This window comes from Typopeltis vanoorti, chromosome 16 (genome assembly GCF_054136105.1).
Source record: "Typopeltis vanoorti isolate ZY-2024b chromosome 16, IOZ_Tvanoo_1.0, whole genome shotgun sequence".
NCBI lineage: Eukaryota > Metazoa > Arthropoda > Arachnida > Uropygi > Thelyphonidae > Typopeltis > Typopeltis vanoorti.
This window is the reverse complement of record NC_143564.1, coordinates 60,417,650-60,436,496: the sequence shown is the minus strand read 5'-3', so window position 1 is coordinate 60,436,496 and position 18,847 is coordinate 60,417,650. Positions and strand designations below refer to the sequence as shown.

General features: G+C 34.3%; 1 protein-coding gene across 1 annotated transcript in view; it reads right to left on the bottom strand.

Moving 5' to 3' along the window:
* Positions 1-18,847, bottom strand: part of LOC150098057 (uncharacterized) — a 345,306-nt gene that overhangs the window by 282,215 nt on the left and 44,244 nt on the right. Inside the window, exon 4 of the mRNA XM_090406364.1 lies at positions 6,586-6,816. Within this exon, the coding sequence (XP_090262490.1) occupies positions 6,586-6,816 (231 nt within the window). The remainder of the gene's footprint in view (positions 1-6,585; positions 6,817-18,847) is intronic.

The window sequence follows — 18,847 nt, the reverse complement described above, 5'->3', positions numbered from 1 at the left end:
TGGATTTCTGCTCAGGACATGGACTGGTTATTACTAACACCATGTTCCAACATAAAAATGTGCACAAATTCACATGGAGAGAAGAGGCTAGGAATAAGAAAAGTCTCATTGACTATGTTATTGTTGATAGTGATGTTTTCTCCCTGGTGCAGGACACCAGAGTGTACAGAGGATTTGAAATTGGAAGTGATCACTATTTAGTCTTGAGCAGGATAAAATTGAATTTCATATTGAAAAGAATAACATGTAAGAAAGTTTTAAAGCGAATAAAAGTTGAGCAGCTCTCAGATGTGAACTGTAGACTAAAATACAGAAATATTATTGAAAAGAAAATGAAAGAGTTTGAGAACAGGAATCAAACCTTGGAGATTCAGTGGCAAACTCTGAAGGAAACATTGATTGATTCTGCCAGAGAGGCATGTGGTGAGGTTGTGTGCAAAGATAAAAAAATCAGAACTCCCTGGTGGACACAGGAAGTTAAAGAGGCAGTGAAGGAAAAGAAGAAAGCATATCAAAAGTTCCTGACAAATAAGTCAGCTTTTACTCTTACAGAATACAGAGACAAATGTAAGAAAGCTAAACAGTGTGTAAAACTAGCTAAACAAAAGTCATGGGAGGACTTTGGCAAGAATATAGAAAATAAATATCAAGAAGGTGGCAAAATATTCTGGAGGTTGTTGAAGAAGCTTAGGAATGGAGGAAAGAGTGCTGTAAAAGGAATTAGAGATGATAAAGGTGAAATGAAAACAGGAGAAAAAGATATCCTTGAAGTATGGAGTAATTACTTTGAAAAACTGCTAAATGAAACAAGCAGTGATGACAGCACAGTAATAAAAAACACCGACCAGGCATGCAGTCAGGAATACATATCCATACTTGAAGTAGAAAAAGCCATCAAAGGCTTGAAATGTGGAAAGGCAGCAGGAGTAGATGATATTCGACCAGAAATGCTGAAGTATGGTGGTATAAGAGTCTTACAGTGGCTGCACTGCATAGTTCAGAAAGCCTGGACAGAGGGACGAATTCCCGATGATTGGAGTAGAGCTCTCATAGTACCCATGTATAAAAAGGGAAATAAAACTGAATGTGAGAATTACAGAGGTATTTCCCTACTGAGTGTTCCTGGCAAAATCTATGCAAGTATACTTGAGAAACGGTTGAGAAGAATTGTGGAAGAAAAGCTTGGTGAAGAACAAGCGGGATTCAGGCCAAATAGAGGCTGTCAGGATCAGATCTTCGCTTTACGACAAATAGTCGAGAAAGCATGGGAATATAACAAAGATCTGTATTTAAGTTTTGTCGATTTTGAAAAGGCATATGACAAGGTGCCAAGAGAGAAGCTATTCAATACGCTGCAGTTATATGGTGTCAATGGGGCATTATATCAAGCAATACTTAGTCTTATTTGAGTTGTGAGTCAGCAGTTAGAATTGAAGGAAGTACAGGAAGATGGTTTAATGTTAAATCTGGTGTGAGACAAGGATGTACATTATCTATATGGATCACATTATGAAGGAATGTGCTATTAAACCTGATATCAAAATTGGAGATGTTAATGTCAGCTCTTTGCTTTATGCGGATGATGTTATACTTCTAAATAAATCCGCTACAAGTCTGCAAGATTCTCTGACTAAATTGAATAGCTGTTGTAATAGATATGGTATGAAGGTCAGCAATAAAAAGACAAAGACAATGAAAATAGGCAGAATCATTGAAAATGTCAACTGTGTTGTGAATGGAGAACCTGTGGAACAAGTAAAACATTTCAGCTACTTAGGCACAATTTTTACTGAAGATGGTAAACTAAATATAGAAATTGACAACAGAATCAGCAAAGCTGGTATCGTGGGAAGTCAATTGAATAAATTCATATGGAATAAGAAAGAAATTAGTCAGAACACTAAATTAGCTGTATACAAGACTGTGTTCAAACCAATTTTAACTTATGGATCTGAGAGCTGGGTCAGAGGTAAAACACTTGACCAAAGACTAGAGACCGCAGATATGAGAGTCCTGAGAAAGATTAGAGGGGTGAACAGATGGCATCAATGGCAATATCATATTATAAATGAGGATATTAGGAAAGAACTTGACATTGTCAGCATCCAGGAATGCGTTAGCAGAGCTAATCTCAGATGGTATGGTCACTTAAATAGAATGGGAGAGGAAAGATTAGCAAAACAAGTGTTCTCTGCCAGGTTGGCAGGAAAACGACCCAGAGGAAGACCAAGATATAGGTGGATTGATACGGTTCAAAGTGCCTTAGACAATAGAAATATAAGATCTGATAATGTTGGAGTCTTGACAAGTAACAGACTGATTTGGAGGAAAATTGTAGATAGGAAGTTAGTAATGATGTAATTTTTTCATGTAGTACTGTCATATCCTGTACACCCCTTGAGGGTACATGGCAGGAATTTGATGATGATGATGATGATGATGATGATGAATGGCCAGCTTTACTTATTATAAAGCTGGCCCACAGTTGTATTGGATGTAGTGATCTTCCCCAGTTGTGTAAGCTGTCTGCAGAGATACCATGTCCTGTGCATATCCTATTTAAGTTTTTCCATAGATGACATGGAAGCTCAATCCCTTTCGGATTTTGGTTGGGACGGATATAACTGTTTAAGTCTGGTGGCGATTTTTCTTTCCAAGTTTCTAGCCATTTTGAATTAACGTTGACATTGCTATTTACTAGTTCTTCAGCTAGTATTAGTGGAGGCCTTCATGTATTTGGCAACAAGGGATTGCTTTTTTTTTTTTTTTTTTTTTTTTTTTTTTGTACTTTTACTAGAGCATCCTGTCTGCAGAGGCTCGATGGTGCAATATTGCTCAAAGTTGAAAGCCAGTAGAGGGGAGTAGATTTGACACAACCTGTTATTGTCCTCATCGCTGCATTTATTTGCATGCCAATTTGCTTGTTCTGAGGACTGTTTAGCCATACTGGTGAACAAAATACATTCTCCAGATGTCTTTTGAAAGATAGTGTTCTATCCAAAGTAGCACCCAGATATTTAGGGAAATCTTCGTGCCACAGCACCGTGTTGTTAAAGCTGACCTGAAGTTTTGCCAATTTGGTGTTTAGGTGAAAAGAGCTAACCTCAGTCTTATTGAGGTTTGGTGTTAGTCTCCATTTATGAAAGTATTCCCCAACACTTCAGAGCTCAAAAAATCAGGTCCTGACAACCATTTATAGTCTTACCTCAACTTATCAGTAGCTCTTCTGCAATTTTTCTTGCCTCTTCTCCAGTATGCTTGCATAAATCTTATCTTCTGTAATTCTTTCAGTTTAATTTTCTTATATAACGAGGGAGAGAGAGACAGCTCTACTCCAGTTATCTAGAATTCAACCTTCCAACCAGATCTTTTGAGTTGTGGTTTAGCCACTGTAAAACTCTTATTCCTCTATATCAGAACATCATGAAATATCTCATATGCACAGGATATTGTGCAAGTACTACATAAAAGATTACACCATTACTAAATAACAATTAATGATCTTCCAAATTTCACAACTCCAATACTGTCATATGTTTATGACAGGGAATCATATGAAAAATGAAGATACAAACTTGACATTGTTTCCATTCAAGAAAATCCTAATACACAAGTTCAGGTGTTGAATGTTATTGAGAACTTATTTTAACTGTATTATATTAACACCACCAAATTAACTATTTTATAAAATAAGATTTTTATTAACTAATATAAACCAGCAGATTCGCTGAATTTCAATCAGCATGTTATAGTTTATATGTGAAAATGATTATTAATACTTTGGCTATCTTTTTTGATGTATCTCTGACATAAGGAATAGAAATAGTAATGTTTTGTCTAAGAGGAGGGAGAAGTAACAGGGCTATGTAGTATTTTATCTATTTTATAGGAATTGTAGCCACTGGCCAAGAAAGCATGGCACAGATATTTAAATTATGTGGAAAGAGCTATATCATGAGAACGAATTGCTCTGGCTCTGTGACCAAACATGGCTTTCACACCACATTCAAATTGCATGTCAAATTTGCAACTCTGATCTACTCTCCTAAGGAGAAACTTCATCCTCTAGCACAACGTTTCCCAGATTTTTCCTAAGACGGAACACCTTGGTTATTTTGTAATGTATTAATAATTAATTATGGCATAATCATAAAGAGCATTAGTACACTTATATATACACAGTGTGACATGTTGACAAATATAAAATCTGCACTAATGAAATCTTGTAGCATATTGTAGTTTCCTCAGGCCAACTTCATCAAAACGTTCATTGCCGATATCGCGTGATGCGAGTTCTCACCTTTCGGTCGATCATGCATTATCGCGTGGACGTTGCTATCAAAATTAAAGAAAATTTGGCCACCACACGAGATTCCAATTTTCAGCTTGGCAATGAACGTGTTAAATTAATTTGTGCTGATTTTCATTGACATATCCCATTCTGATCACCAAAAATTTATATTATTATAATTACTTACAAGTGAATGCAGACTTTTTCTCCTGCGTGCTGGTAGTTTTTCCTCCTCCTTTTGTACATCCTGGAGATCACTTTGTAGGCTGGAGGTGGATGAATCACTATCTGTTACATCACAAACAACTTCAATAAGAAATTTCTTAACACCAAAATTAAACAAAGTCCCTTGTCTCTTATTCATATTAAAATTTAAATCTGTAGGCCTATTACTTTTAAAAAATCACGGCACTACGATTTCGAAACAAGCACTTTCACCTTATAATATGAACTTGCAAAGAAAGTATTCAGTACTATAGATTTGAGAACCGGATTCAGACTACCTTGATCTTCAATTTCAGTGGAAAAATTTTCTTTATACTTTCTCGCTGATTGGTCACTAACATTTGCAACACAGATATCATTTCGTTCAGTTTTGAGAACAGAGGATACGCTGCCCATTGTTGTAATCGGCTTGCAGGCAATTTTTATGACCAGTCATAAACAGCGGTATTCCCTTTCCTGAATGTTGAAAGATTTCGATGTGTGAAATTAATGATAATTCATGAATATTTCCATGTTTAAAAATATGTAGCTTGGTCACTAACATTTGCAACACAGATGTTATTTCATTCAGTTTTGAGAAAAGAGGATATGCCACCCATTGTTGTAATCAGCTTGCAGGCAATTTTCATGACTAGTCATAAACAGTGGTATTCTCTTTCCTGAATTACTTCCATGTTTAAAAATACATGGCTTGGTCATGGGCATCACGGAACACAATTTGGGAAACCCTGCACTAACATATCCTGAAGTGTATGAAGTTCCTTGTGACTGTGATTTGGCCTACAATGGGCAGACAGGAAGATCTGTTAACATCTGCATTGGAGAACACAAAAAATACATTTGCTATGTTATTATGGTAAGTCGGAACTGGAAGACATGCTTTGGACACTCCTTCATACAGGATTAGATGGAAGAAAACTAATGTGCTATTTAGAAGTCATTACAGATCAGAAAGATTATTTTTAGAGTCAGCTATGGCTATGAAGAATTCTTCTAACATGAATAAGTAAACAAGTATGGCTGCATTAATTTGCCAAAAATTTGGAAGACTTATCTTAAGATTGACTCCTATATAGCTGTAATAGTTTTTTTTTTTAGAACATTAGAGGGTGCCAAATTAGTAATTTAGATCTTTTGTCTGTTACAATTTGAATTGTTTCACTTACTCATTGTTGCATATAAACTGTAACATATTGATTGTATCCTGAAGATGCTAATTTGAAATTCAGTGAAATATGAGCCAGTTAATAAACATGTTTTTTTATAAAATGGTTCGTTTGGTGTTAATATCATTAAAATAACTTATGAAAAGCATTCAATAATTGCTAACAGAACTAATATAAGGTTGGATATATGTCACTTAAACAGAATGGAAATGTTAGCATAATAGGTGTCTGATTCCAAGATGGCAGGAAAAAAGATTTGGTCAAAGACCAAGATCTATGTGAAGTAATGCAGTCAGAAGTGCTGCAGAACACAGAAATATAAGAATGAAAATACTGGAGTCTTGACAAAGAGATTAATTTGGAGGAAAATTGTTGATAATGTTTATAATAATGTGAACCTAATCATGTAGTACTGTTACAGTATCCTGTTACCTCTTTAAAAGGTACATAAAGAATTTGATAGTATAGAATGAAGTCTGTTAGTATGGATTTACATCCTTCTCATTATCTATGAAATGAGGAATTTGTGCAAAAAAAATTGACATTCGTTTTATGATGTATTAAAAGATACTTCCCAACAAATCTAAGGGAGAGGGGTTTTTGGTTGCAAAATTCTGAGGTTAACCTTCAATGTTATCCCAGGGATTATCAAATTTGACATCCTGAAGCTAATAAAGCAATAACACAAAGATATATATCAAAATGTACTTTGGTTGTTACACCAAGTAAGTTTGACATTCATTTAAGTAATAATAGTGTATCAGTGATAACAGTATTCAGAATTTTGAATTTGACGTGTAACTCTAATCAAGAATATGTATAACTCGAGACCCCTGGGTACACATATCTAACAAATCACCTTCAATTGTAAAGTATATTTTATATAGTTGCTAATTTACTTACCCTGTTGTCCACGAAAAGAAGAAAATAACTGTTTCCCTTCTGAATAAAGGGTCAAGCTATCATCGTCAGCTAAATAAAATTCTTCAAAAATTAGAAATATTTCTTTTCCTCTAGCATTCTGAGGATCAACTTCCCACTTGCATTGCCTTCCACGTTCCATAGTTGTGTTTATTGGTTGCAAATGACCCACTGGCTTGGTGTGTTTCATGTGACCACATGCACTTTTACATTCTGAAAGTGAAATTAATAATTAAAATTGAAAACCAATAAACATTTGATGTGTATAGAATGATTAAAAATGCAATCCATTACACTATGATGGAAGCAATTTCTAAAAGGTTCTTGCTAGATCCTAGATGTTCAGGATCAGTATCCTAAGGATATATTTTATAGAAATAAGTTACTAAAACTTTAATTATGTAAAAATTATGGAGACAAAAACACATGCATAAGAGCAATTATGTTACTTACAACTAAGAAAATAACACTTGCCATTTCTACATCATGGTCATCATCAGAAATATATATGAACTAAACACAAACTACATTATAGTACACCTAATTAAACTATAGCATAACTACTATGTTAACATTTTACATTAGTCTGATTTCTGTTGAGGGAAAGAGTAAGACTTTTTATTAAAAAAATTAAGATTAAGGAAATAAAATAAAAACTAATAAAATTTATAATAGAATAAAAGTGATAAAAAATAAACATAAATTGGAACTACATCAATTGCTACTTCACAAATGCTATTATCTTTAGGTTATGTCACCTTGTTCATCTAATGTTCTATACCTGAATGTTATATGGGCTATACATGAAATTGCTAATTCATCATTCTTGTTGAAATTGGGATGATGAATTAGCATCTCCCAAGCTTTTTTGAATTTTCTTTCATACCAAGTTGTGGTGCAGTGTAGGAACTTGGTGTCTTTCCAATTAATTCTGTGAAGCATTTGGAGTGCATGATCGGAAAGGGCTGTTTTACTATAATGAAGGAATTTAAAGCGTCATTTGTGTTCATCTATTTCTTATTTGAATTGTGCATCCTATTTCCCCTATGTAGGATAAATTGCAGGTGTAATGGATTTTGTAAACCCCCTAGGTGGGCAAGATAGTGAAGGGATCTTTAGATGAGCTAAGTATGCTCGTTAAATTTTATGGGAGGTTTGAGTATTACCTTAATATTGCATTTATCCAGTATTCTCTTTTTATATTCCCTAATGTATAATATGACTATAGACTTTTTGTAATTTTTTTTTATTAATCTTTCTTAACATTATGGAGGATCCTGTGAACTTTTTTTGTTGTAATAATACTTCATAAAAGTTTGGCTTATAATTTTTTTTATTCATTCTTCAGCACCTGCTCATCAGAGCAAATTGTTAGAGATCTATGTTTGAGGATGCTGATAACCTCTAGTTTTTGTGCTGGATGGTGGGATGAGAGTATGTATTGGCCAGTAAGTGTGTGTGCATGATCTCATGCATGCACACAGGTTTACAGTAGCCCATGTAGGAAAGACAGCATGAGTGAAGATGTGTGAAAAGCATTCTCTAGAAAAGGATATGCTTGTCACACATCTAGATGCACTTCTTGAATGTCTTACTGTTTATCTTTCAATAGTGAAATGGATACTCGGGCATTGTTGTTGAGATATGCCAAAAGGCCAAATAGAGAAACAGTCAGTCAATGTAGCATAGCCATATTGTAGGTTTGAGTTTATAGAGTTTAGCACCACATTTTCAAAATGTTCAATGTAAAGACTGGCAGTGGGAGGGAAGCACATAGCCTTCAAGCCTTCAATGTGCTTGGACTTTTCCATGCCATGTAAAATAGCACAGTAAAAGAAAAAATCAACAAGCAAATTAAAGACATAGCTATGGGGCTGTCTTCTCCATGGCAATCTTTTCATGGAACATTTCAAAAACATGAAATTTAAGTATACACTGTTATTTACAAAAAAAAAAAATAAATAAATAAAATAAAAAAAAAATTATGAGTAACCAACATATATCTACCAGAATTGTTGATAGTGATATCTTCATGCTGGCTTAGGAGACAAACGTGTGCAAAAGATTTGAAACTGGAAGTGACCATTACTTAGCATTAAGCAGGATAAAAATGAATCACATTCATTTTTAGAAATAGAACGTTTTAAAAACAATTAATGTTGAGCAACTTATACAGGTAAACTGCAGGCTCAACTATACAAACATTATTGAAGAGAAAAAATAAAACAGACTGAAAACAGGAATCAAACCTTGGAGTCTCGGTGGCCAACTTTGACAAAGACATTGATTCATTCAGTTAGGGAGGTATGTGGTCAAGTTGCCTAGAAGGATAGAAAAATAAGAACCCCATGATGGACATAAGAAGATAAAAAATATTTCTGGAAAAGAAAAACCCTACCAAAAATTCACACACACACAAGTAAGAGCTAAGTTATGTGTAAAAGGCTAAACAAATCATGGGAGGACCTTCATAAGAACATAGAAAATAAAGATTAGGAAAAGTGGCAAAATATTCTAGAGGCTATTCAAAAAGCTTAGAAATGGAGGAAAGAGCACTGAAAAAGGAATTAAACATGATAAAGGTAACATAAAAACTGCAGATATTCTAGATGTCTGGAGTAATTACTTTGAAAGACTTAAATGCTACTAAGTGACAGAACCATACTAGAAAATTTTCAAGAATATTGCAAAGAAGAGTGCATTTAAATATTTAAGTACAAAAAGCCTCAGAAATTTGAAATGTGGAAAGGCAGCTGGAGTAGACAATATCTGACCAGAAATTATTCCTGGTCAGAAGATCAAATTCCCAATGACTGAAGTAGAGCTCTCACATAGTACCCATCAATAAAAAATAAATGTGAGAATTATAGAGGAATTTCTCTACTAAGTGTTCCAGATAAGATTTATGCAAGCATACATGAAAAGAGGTTCAGATAGATTATGGAAGAGAAACTTAGAGAAGAATAAGTTGAGTTCAGGTCAAATAGTTGAGAAATCTTGGGAAAAAATGACAAAGATCTGTAATTAAGTTTTGTCGATTTGGAAAAGACACGACAAGATGCCTAGAGAAAAGCTTTTCAAAACACTATAGTTATATGGAGTGAATGGAACATTATCCAGAGCAGTACATAGACTAGATTACAGCAGTTAGAATTGAAAGAATACAGGAAGATGGCATGATGTAAAATTAGAGTAAGACAAGGATGCACGTTATCTCCACTTTTATTTATCATCTATATAGATCAAGTTATGAAACAAAGTGGCATTAGCTCTTTGCTTTATTTATTTATGCAGATAATGTTGTAGTCCTAAACATATCTAGTGAAAGTCTCCAGGATTCACTAACTAAACTGAATAACAGCTGTAACAAATTTGGCATGAAAATCAGCGATAAAAAAATGAAACTATGAAAATGGGCAGGAGCATAGAAAATTTCAGATGCATTCTGAATGAAGATCCTATAGAACAAATAAAATATTTTAGCTATTTAGGCAGTGTTTAGTGAAGATGGAAAGTTAAATCTGGAAATAGACAACAGAATAAATTTATGTAGAATAAAAGAGAAGTTAGTCAAAACACCAAACTAGCAGTATACAAGACAATGTTCAAATCAGTTTTAAGTTATGGATCTGAGAGTTGAGTTAGAAATAAAACACTTGATCTCGAAATTATATAAATCAAATGGATATTAAGTCGAGCATTATTTCAAATGGCAAATGCAGAAACTATGAAAGTTTCGTATGAAATTTGACCAGAGAGTTTATGGGAATACACCCACCGGCATTTACGAGATGCCCTAGCACAGACCTTATAGAAAACATGATTGCTTGTCCAAGTGTCCATATATATTCGCCTTCTATTGGTCCCTTTTGATAAGATTTGACTGCCCTGACAGCTGTTTCAAACTGGTTGGTTCTCCTCAGAGTCGAGGCAGAAACCTTTAGAGCAAAAACTCTCGTTCAATACTGAGGAACTGAAAGTATCTGAGACGTGTATTTTTCGTAAGCAAACTCTCAGTTGGTGCAAAAAGTATTTACTAAAAGGTTTATTTAAAGTTTCTACCTGGTCTCTGAGGAGAACCAACCAGTTAGAAACAGCTGTTAGGCCAGTGAAACCTTGTCAAAATGGACCAATAGAAGGTGAATATAGGATGCTTGGGAAAGCACTCATGTTTTCTATAAGGTCCACACTAGGGAAACTCATATTTGCTGGTGAGTATTCCCGTAAGGTCTCAGTCAAATTTCGTATGAAACTTTCATAGTTTCTGCATTCGGCTTAGAAATAATGCTGGATTTAATATCCACTTGATTTATATCATTTTGCATCACCTTTTGGCTCTTTATTTTAGTAAAACACTTGATCAAAGACTAGATGTGAAAGTTCTGAGAAAAATTAACAGAATGAACCAATGACACAGCAGAATCATATTAAAAATGAAGATATTACAAAGGAACTTGACGTTGTTAGCATTCAAGATTGCAGGAAAGAGAACCAGAGGAAAACCAAAGTCTCAGTGGATTGATTCAGTTAGAACTGCTTTAGAAGCACAAAATATTAGATTTGACAATATTGGAGTGGTGACAAGTAATAAACTAATTTGGAAGAAAATTGTCGATAGCAGATTAATAATAATGTAAACTTAATCATGTAGTGCTGTCGACAGTTTTCTTCAAATTTAGTTTACAAATCAGGATAATTGATGATTTTGATGGTGCTAAACCAAAGAGAACTATAATTAAAGGTAATTTAAAGATACTGCAGGATGATTTGAAACAAACTCACAATATAAAAAAATGATCTGTGCCTACTAATTCAATTCACTTTGGAAAAAAATAAAAATAAAAATAAAGCTACAAGTTGTGCATTACATTGATGGAAATTATAGTTTAATTTCAGAAGAAATTTCAAAAAGTGGCAAAAATAGCAAAGCACATAACTTGAATATTAAAGAACATAGTGACAAGTAGCAATAAATAAATTGTACTTTATATAAGGTTCTGATACAACTGAGGTAATAAAGATTTAATGAAAAGAAAAGCCTTTTGAATTAAACAGAGGTTCAATGACTAATAATTGTCTCACTCAGACATCTTGGGGGATACAAAATGAGAAATATGTGCACACAAACAGAACAAGTGGAAGAAATAAGACTTAAAGCTTAAGAGGGGTGTCCTCTGTGGTCATTTGCAAGTGGCTTGGCTGTTGAGCAAAGGGTCTAAGAATTTCCCTATATCTTTAGAAATTTTACACAATAGTAAGGTTAGTTTGGTTCTGAAAGTCCACTGCCGATTCCTAAAAAAAAAACTAATGTTTATATTTTTTGCTGGTAGAATAGTCATTTATCCCTCCATCTGATTTCATTCTGCTAGAAATGACTGATCATAATTGAAGCAGAAGATGCATTTATTTCCTACCGTTTGAGAGTCTGCAGATCTTCCAGTTTGACCATAATAAGACAAGATGCACACACAAGGAAACTTGTGTATTCCTAAAACTCAAAGAGAGGCAAGATGGTCTTTCCTCAGCTATAGTGAACAGTAAGAGTGCTACCGTAATCTCATGAGAGGTAATGTGAGATCAGAGAAGGAAAATGGATTTTGTAACTTTTTTTTTTTTTTTTAGAATTGTATGTATGACAAATAAAGTTTTTAAGTTCTGCTGTCAGAGAATCATTGTTAGAACAAGGTTAATAGATCTGTTATCATCATCATCAAATTCCTGACACATACCTCAAGGGGTGTACAGGATATTATAATAGTATTACATGAAAAACTTACATCATAACTAACTTCCTCTTAACAATTTTCCTCACAATCATCTGTTATCTGTCAAAACTCCAACATTATCAGATCTTATATTTTCTGTCTTCTAAGGCACTTTTTACTGTATCAATCCAGCAATATCTTGGTCTTCCTCTGGGTTTTTCCAGCCAGCCATTACCAACAGTGGTAATGACATTAGCACTGATACCATCTATTCATGCCTATAATCTTTCTCAGGACTCTGATATCTGCAGTCTCTAGTCAAGTGCTTTATTTATAACCCAGCTGTCAGGATCCATAATTTAAAATTGGTTTGAACACTGTCTTGTATACAGCTAATTTAGTGTTTTGAATAATTTCTCTCTTATTCCATTTAAATTTATTCAGTTCACTTCCTACGATACCAGCTACGTTGATTCTGTTGTCTATTTCCATATTCAATTTATTATCTTCACTAAAAATCGTACTCTAATAGCAGTACGATTAGGAAAAAGAAAACCAGGACGTCCTCTTAAACGATGACTTCTAAGAGCGGAATAGGCCACGCTAGGCCTAAATCCTTGATATGCATGATGATGTGACGATTAAAAATCGTGCCTAAGAAGCTGAAATGTTTTACTTGTTCTGTAGGTTCTCGATTCACAATGCATTTGATATTTTCAATACTTCTGCCAATTTTCATTGTCTTTATATTTTTTAATTTGGTATGAAAATCAGCAATAGCAAGCTATTGCTGATTTTCATACCAAATTTATCACAACAGTTATTCAATTTAGTCAGGGAATCTTGCAAACTTGTACTGGATTTATTTAGAAGTATAACATTGTCCGCATAAAGCAAAGAGCTGACATTAACATCTCCAATTTTGATATCATGTTTAATACCACTTTCCTTCATAATGTGATCCATATAGATAATGAATAACAGAAGGGATAATGTGCATCCTTGTCTCACTCCAGATTTAACATTAAATCATCTTCCTGTACTTCCTTCAATTCTCACTGCTGACTTACAACTCAAATACAAACTAAGTATTGCTTGATATAATGCCCCGTTGACACCATACAAACTGTAGTGTTTTGAATAACTTCTCTCTTGGCACCTTGTCATGTGCCTTTTCCAGATCTACAAAACTTAAATATAGATCTTTGTTATATTCCTATGATTTCTTCACTATTTGTCGTAAAGTGAAAATCTGATCATGATAGTCTCTATTTCGCCTGAATCCAGCTTCCCTTACACCAGCGTTTCCCAAACTATGTTAAACATTTTTGAAAATTAGGAGCTTCTCACTTTGCATTTGAATTGCGCTATTAAGGCCAGCACATGCTGTCTGACAGCCACCAGCAGTTGTTGACACCTTTGAGCATGAGTGAAGTACAGAGGTATTTTTTCTAGGAAACGTGTGGTCATGTGCAAGGTCAATGCGATGAGATGTCACATTCTTGTGATGCGATACAGCCTGCTGCAGTGATAATGTGTGCTTAGCTTTACACTGAATACGAAACCGATGATACTCGACTCTAACCAAGGTGTTCCATTAAAATTTCAGGATTTGTGAAGTGTTCCATCGTAGGAAAAGTTTGAGAAACCCTGCCTTACACAATCCTTACCAGGAACACTCAGTAAGGAAATACTTCTAATTCTCACATTCAATTTTATTTCCCTTTTTATACAGGTAGTCCTCAACTTACAATTCACACTTAAGATGGCCAAAAATTTATTATTAAAAATTCTCTAATTTAACTTTGTCGCTAGCATATACACACATATATCGCATTGCTTTTGTATATGCATTGCAGCATCGCCATTATTCGACAAGCAAAGCCTATCACCAATATGCAATAGCCGCCGCTATGATTCACTCACTTCTAACTTATTACAGCCTTTGCACGTTAGTTGCTAATCAACGGTCGTAGTGTTCGTTTCTCTCGTCGCAATTTTTGTATTTCGTCATAACCCTATCATGTCCAGTAAGAAGTAATTTTTAATAAAGTAAGAAAACATTTACTGTAAAAGGATTAGCTGAAGTATTTACTAAACTAAATCAAGGATTTCAGCTACTTGAAAATATGGATCAAGACAACACGGATTGCGCTGCCAAAGTCAAAAAGCAGTCAGATGTTATTGTAAAATATATGAAAAAAACAAACAAAAAAAAAAAACAAACATTAACCAATTTTCTGATTAAAAAAGCTACTCCCAATCGCAAGAAATAACCATATAATCCAAATGAGTGACATTACTCACTTGTTTAATTAGACACCATTAATACGTTTTTTGTTTATGTTAACTAATATTTAAAGGAATTTCAAATTAAAGTAAGTGCACCATTTTTGATATGTAATTATGTATTTTTTTCTTAAATTTTTCTTTCTTAATTATGTATTTATGTAACAGAAATTAAACAAATCAACTTATTTTTAATTGGGGTCCTGGTCCAAAGGAGGACATAAGAGTGGAATCCTGTCATAAGTCAAGGACTACCTGTATATAGGTACTAGGAAAGCTGTACTTCAATTATCTGGAATTTGTTGCTCTGTCCAGGCCTTCTGAGCTATGCAGTACAGCACAGCAACTGCAAGATCTTTATACCTCCATACTTGAGCATTTCTGGTGGAATATCATCTACTCCTGCTGACTTTCCACATTTCAGGCTTCTGATGTCTTTTTTCTACTTCAAGTATGGATATGTATTCTTGATTGCATGCATGGTCAGTGTTTTTTTACCACATACTGTTACCGCTGTTTCATTTAGCAAGTTTTCAAAGTAAAAACTCCATACATCAAGAATACCCTTTTCGCCAGTTTTGGTGTCACCATTCTGTAATTCCTTTTAAAACACTCTTTCCACAGTTTCTGAGCTTTTCCATAATATTTTGCAACCTTCTTGATATTTATTTCATGTGTTCTTGCCAGTCTTTCCATGACTTTTGTTTAGCTAGGTTTACACAGCATTTACCTTTCTTACATTTGTCTCTGTATTCTCTAAGAGCAGAAGCTAACTTATTCATCAGGAACTATCAATATGCTTTCTTCTTTTCCCTCACTGCCTCCAACTTCCTGTGTCTGAAATGGAGTACCTAAAGAGTTAGCTGGGTCTCATACACAAAACGTTTCCTACTGGAAACTGGTTTGCATCCTATGAAACAGAAATTCTGCTAGAGGAACACAAACTTACAGATACAGTGGAACCTCGGTTGTTGAACTTAATTCGTACCCTGTTCCTGAAGGCTGTTCGGAAACCGAATTGTTCGAAAACTGAAACCATTTTCCCATAAGAATTAATGTAAAATGGATTAATCTGTTCCCGAATCCCAGATGATTGTTTATTTAAACCTTTACAACAGTACTTAATGCATAAGATCGTATACAAACATAATGAAAATGCATAAAATCTTACAAAAAAAGAATAAACACAATAAATAGATAAAATGTAGACAAAAATTGATCGCCTCTTTATTTTTGAGTATTGTACAGATCGTTGATTTCGCCAAACTGAACTGCATAGCAAGATTCAAGACACGAATGCCATTTTCATGTTTGGATACGATTTCTTTTTTCATCTCTATCATGGTTCTAACAACTTTTCTTTGTGCTTTGCTGCTATCACTATTCCTCTACAGCCCCATGGTGTCTTAATTAATAATAATTTATTTAAAAAAAAAAAAAAAAAACAAAGAAAATCAAGAAAACTCACTCCAAATTCGAGCAGGTGTCTGCACTGAGCAAAGGCTGCCGCATTACTGATGCTTTCCCGCCTTACAGCTCAGCAAGTGGTTGCCGTTTGACTGTTCGGGAACCGGGGCGTTTTTTGTTCGGAAACAGAATTGTTCGAGAACAGAGGTGTTCGACAACCGAGGTTCCACTGTATAGCAAAACCAACAATGCAGACAGAATTAACCATCCTAACATAAGCAGCAATCTGGTATATAAAAAGCCAAGTTACTTGACTGACACAAGCCACTGAGTCTAACATAAAAGGAACATGGGAGGATGAAATGACAAAGAGAAATAACAAAATGATTGCCTTTTGAAGTTATCCAAGAGGATAATTTATTATATGGAGTTGTGAACGAATTCAGACAGATATAATAAGCACTGTGTGAATAATGGTTAGTATGGATCTCCAACAGTGAGTTTTCTAATTCCATGAAGTTGAGATGCCTATATGATGATCATTAATAATAATAATAAAAACTTTCTACAACCATCTCTGATCCAGAGAAATACACTCAGGTCTCTTTCTATGCGGTCTTCGAGTTATGTACCGTTGTACATAATGAACAGTATGTTGCATCACATTCTGGCTGGTGTAACGTGAGTAACATGTAAGTAGGAGTGTCCATGAAGTTTAATTTTGCATGTGAGTAAGTGTTTGTAAGTCTAAATTTTGTTAATTTTTATTTTAAAGATTTAATTTGGCACAATGGAGGAAAAAAAAGCACCAAAGAAAATCAATTTCTTTGGAAATGAAAATTGCAATTTTAGATCGCTTAGCAAAAGGAGAGGAATCTACGGTGATTGGTAAACATTTTAATTTAGGCGAATCTTCTATAAGAGCAATTAAAAAGAATGAAGTCTCAATAACAAAATCTGTCATTTCTGGCACAAAACTAAGTGCCAAATTATCATCATACTGGAGATGCTTTATTAGAAAAAACGGAATGGGCTCTCGTAATTTGGATTGAAAAATTAACTCAAAGAAGAATTCCTATAGGTGGTTATTTAATTAAACAAAAAGCTCTTCGATTTTATGAACAGATGAAACAATTGGAGCCATCTACTTCTGCTTCCCAGGCTGATAAAGAATTTTCGGCTAGCAAAGGATGGTTAAGCAGAATTTTAAAAAGGAATGCACTTCATAATATGAAGATTACAGGAGAGGTTGCAGCTAACTTCTTGAAAACTTTGGGCTGTTTCTTCATCTGCTGCTGCAATCTCGCCTGTAATCTTCATATTATGAAGTGCATTCCTTTTTAAAATTCCGTTACTGAAGATGGTGGATATTGTCCTGATCAAATGTTTAACGCTGACGAAACAGGATTATTTTGGAAGAAAATGCCTAGCTGAACTTGCATCGCAAAGTCTGAGAAAAAAACAAGTGGGTTTAAAGCAAGCAAAGATCGAGTAACGTTGTTGCTTTATAGCAATGCATCAGGGGATCGAATGTTGAACCCCCCCCCCATTCTAGTAAATCAATCTCTAAGACCACGTGCTTTAAAAAGGCAAAGATCTAAAACAGCTGCTGATACATTGGATGGCTAATACAAAAGGGCTGGATAACAACTGCTGTATTTACTGAATGGTTCAATAATTGCTTTGCACCAGAAGTGAAACATATACGAAGCAAAAAGCTCTTGATTTTAAAGTTTCATTAATTGCTGACAATGCACCATATCATCCACATTTAGAACATCCAAATGTGCAGGTAGTGTTTTTAGCACCCAACACAACCAGCATTATTCAGCCATTAGATTAAGGCATAATTGCTACTTTTAAAATATATTGTGTTAAGCACACTTTTCAATTTATACTGGATAAACTAGAAAAATGAAGAATTAACAGTAACTGACGTTTGGAAAAAATTTTCTATTTTGGACTGCTTAAATCATGTTGCATCTGCTATTGCTGAAATAAGACCACAAACTTTAAATGCCTGCTGGAAAGCAGCTTGGCCTGGATGTGTTGCAAACAGTGCAACCATTCAAACATCTACATTATCAGCTGAAATCATTACTTTGGCACATGAAATTGGTGGAGAAGGTTTTGATACATTTAGCCAGAATGATGTAGATGAATTGCTTGTGGATAATGCCTTAAATGACAATGATATTATTGGATATCAATTAACTTTAGATATCGTCGAAGATCCAAAAAACAATAGTGAAGCAGAAGAAAAACCTGTCCCCCTCACAGCAAACATAGTTCAAGAAGGTCGTGAACTGTGTAATAAATTGGAAAATCATTTTCTTGTTAATGACACAAATTCTGAATGAGCCTTTAAATTACAACGTTAGCTGAAGAACTGTATGTCTGGATATCGAGAGCTGTATAAAAAATTAGTAAAATCATCATAGAAAAGTTTAATCACTGATTCCATTGTCAGAAAGAAAAAAAAATCAGCACGGAATGAGGGCAAAGCTAATTCTTTTTGTGAAGAACACCATTGCCTTTACCATACAGATCTGATGTGCTGACTATCTCTTCTGGTGATGAAAGTGATTTTGCACCAGTTCGCAAACGTTGCCGAATATTGTCTAATAGCAACGATAATTCTGATGAAAAAATGTAAAAAAATTATTACTTTTCAATAAAATTAAATGAATAAAGCTTTAAAACTTAGGCATTCTTATTTTCCTGACTTATTAATGCAATTTTAGGTTTATTTTAATTCATTGCTTCGGTTTTATCCTGTTTTAGAAAATTATGGAACGTATCCCTAATTTTTCAACATAAGTTAGATCTTTTTTGTGTGATTT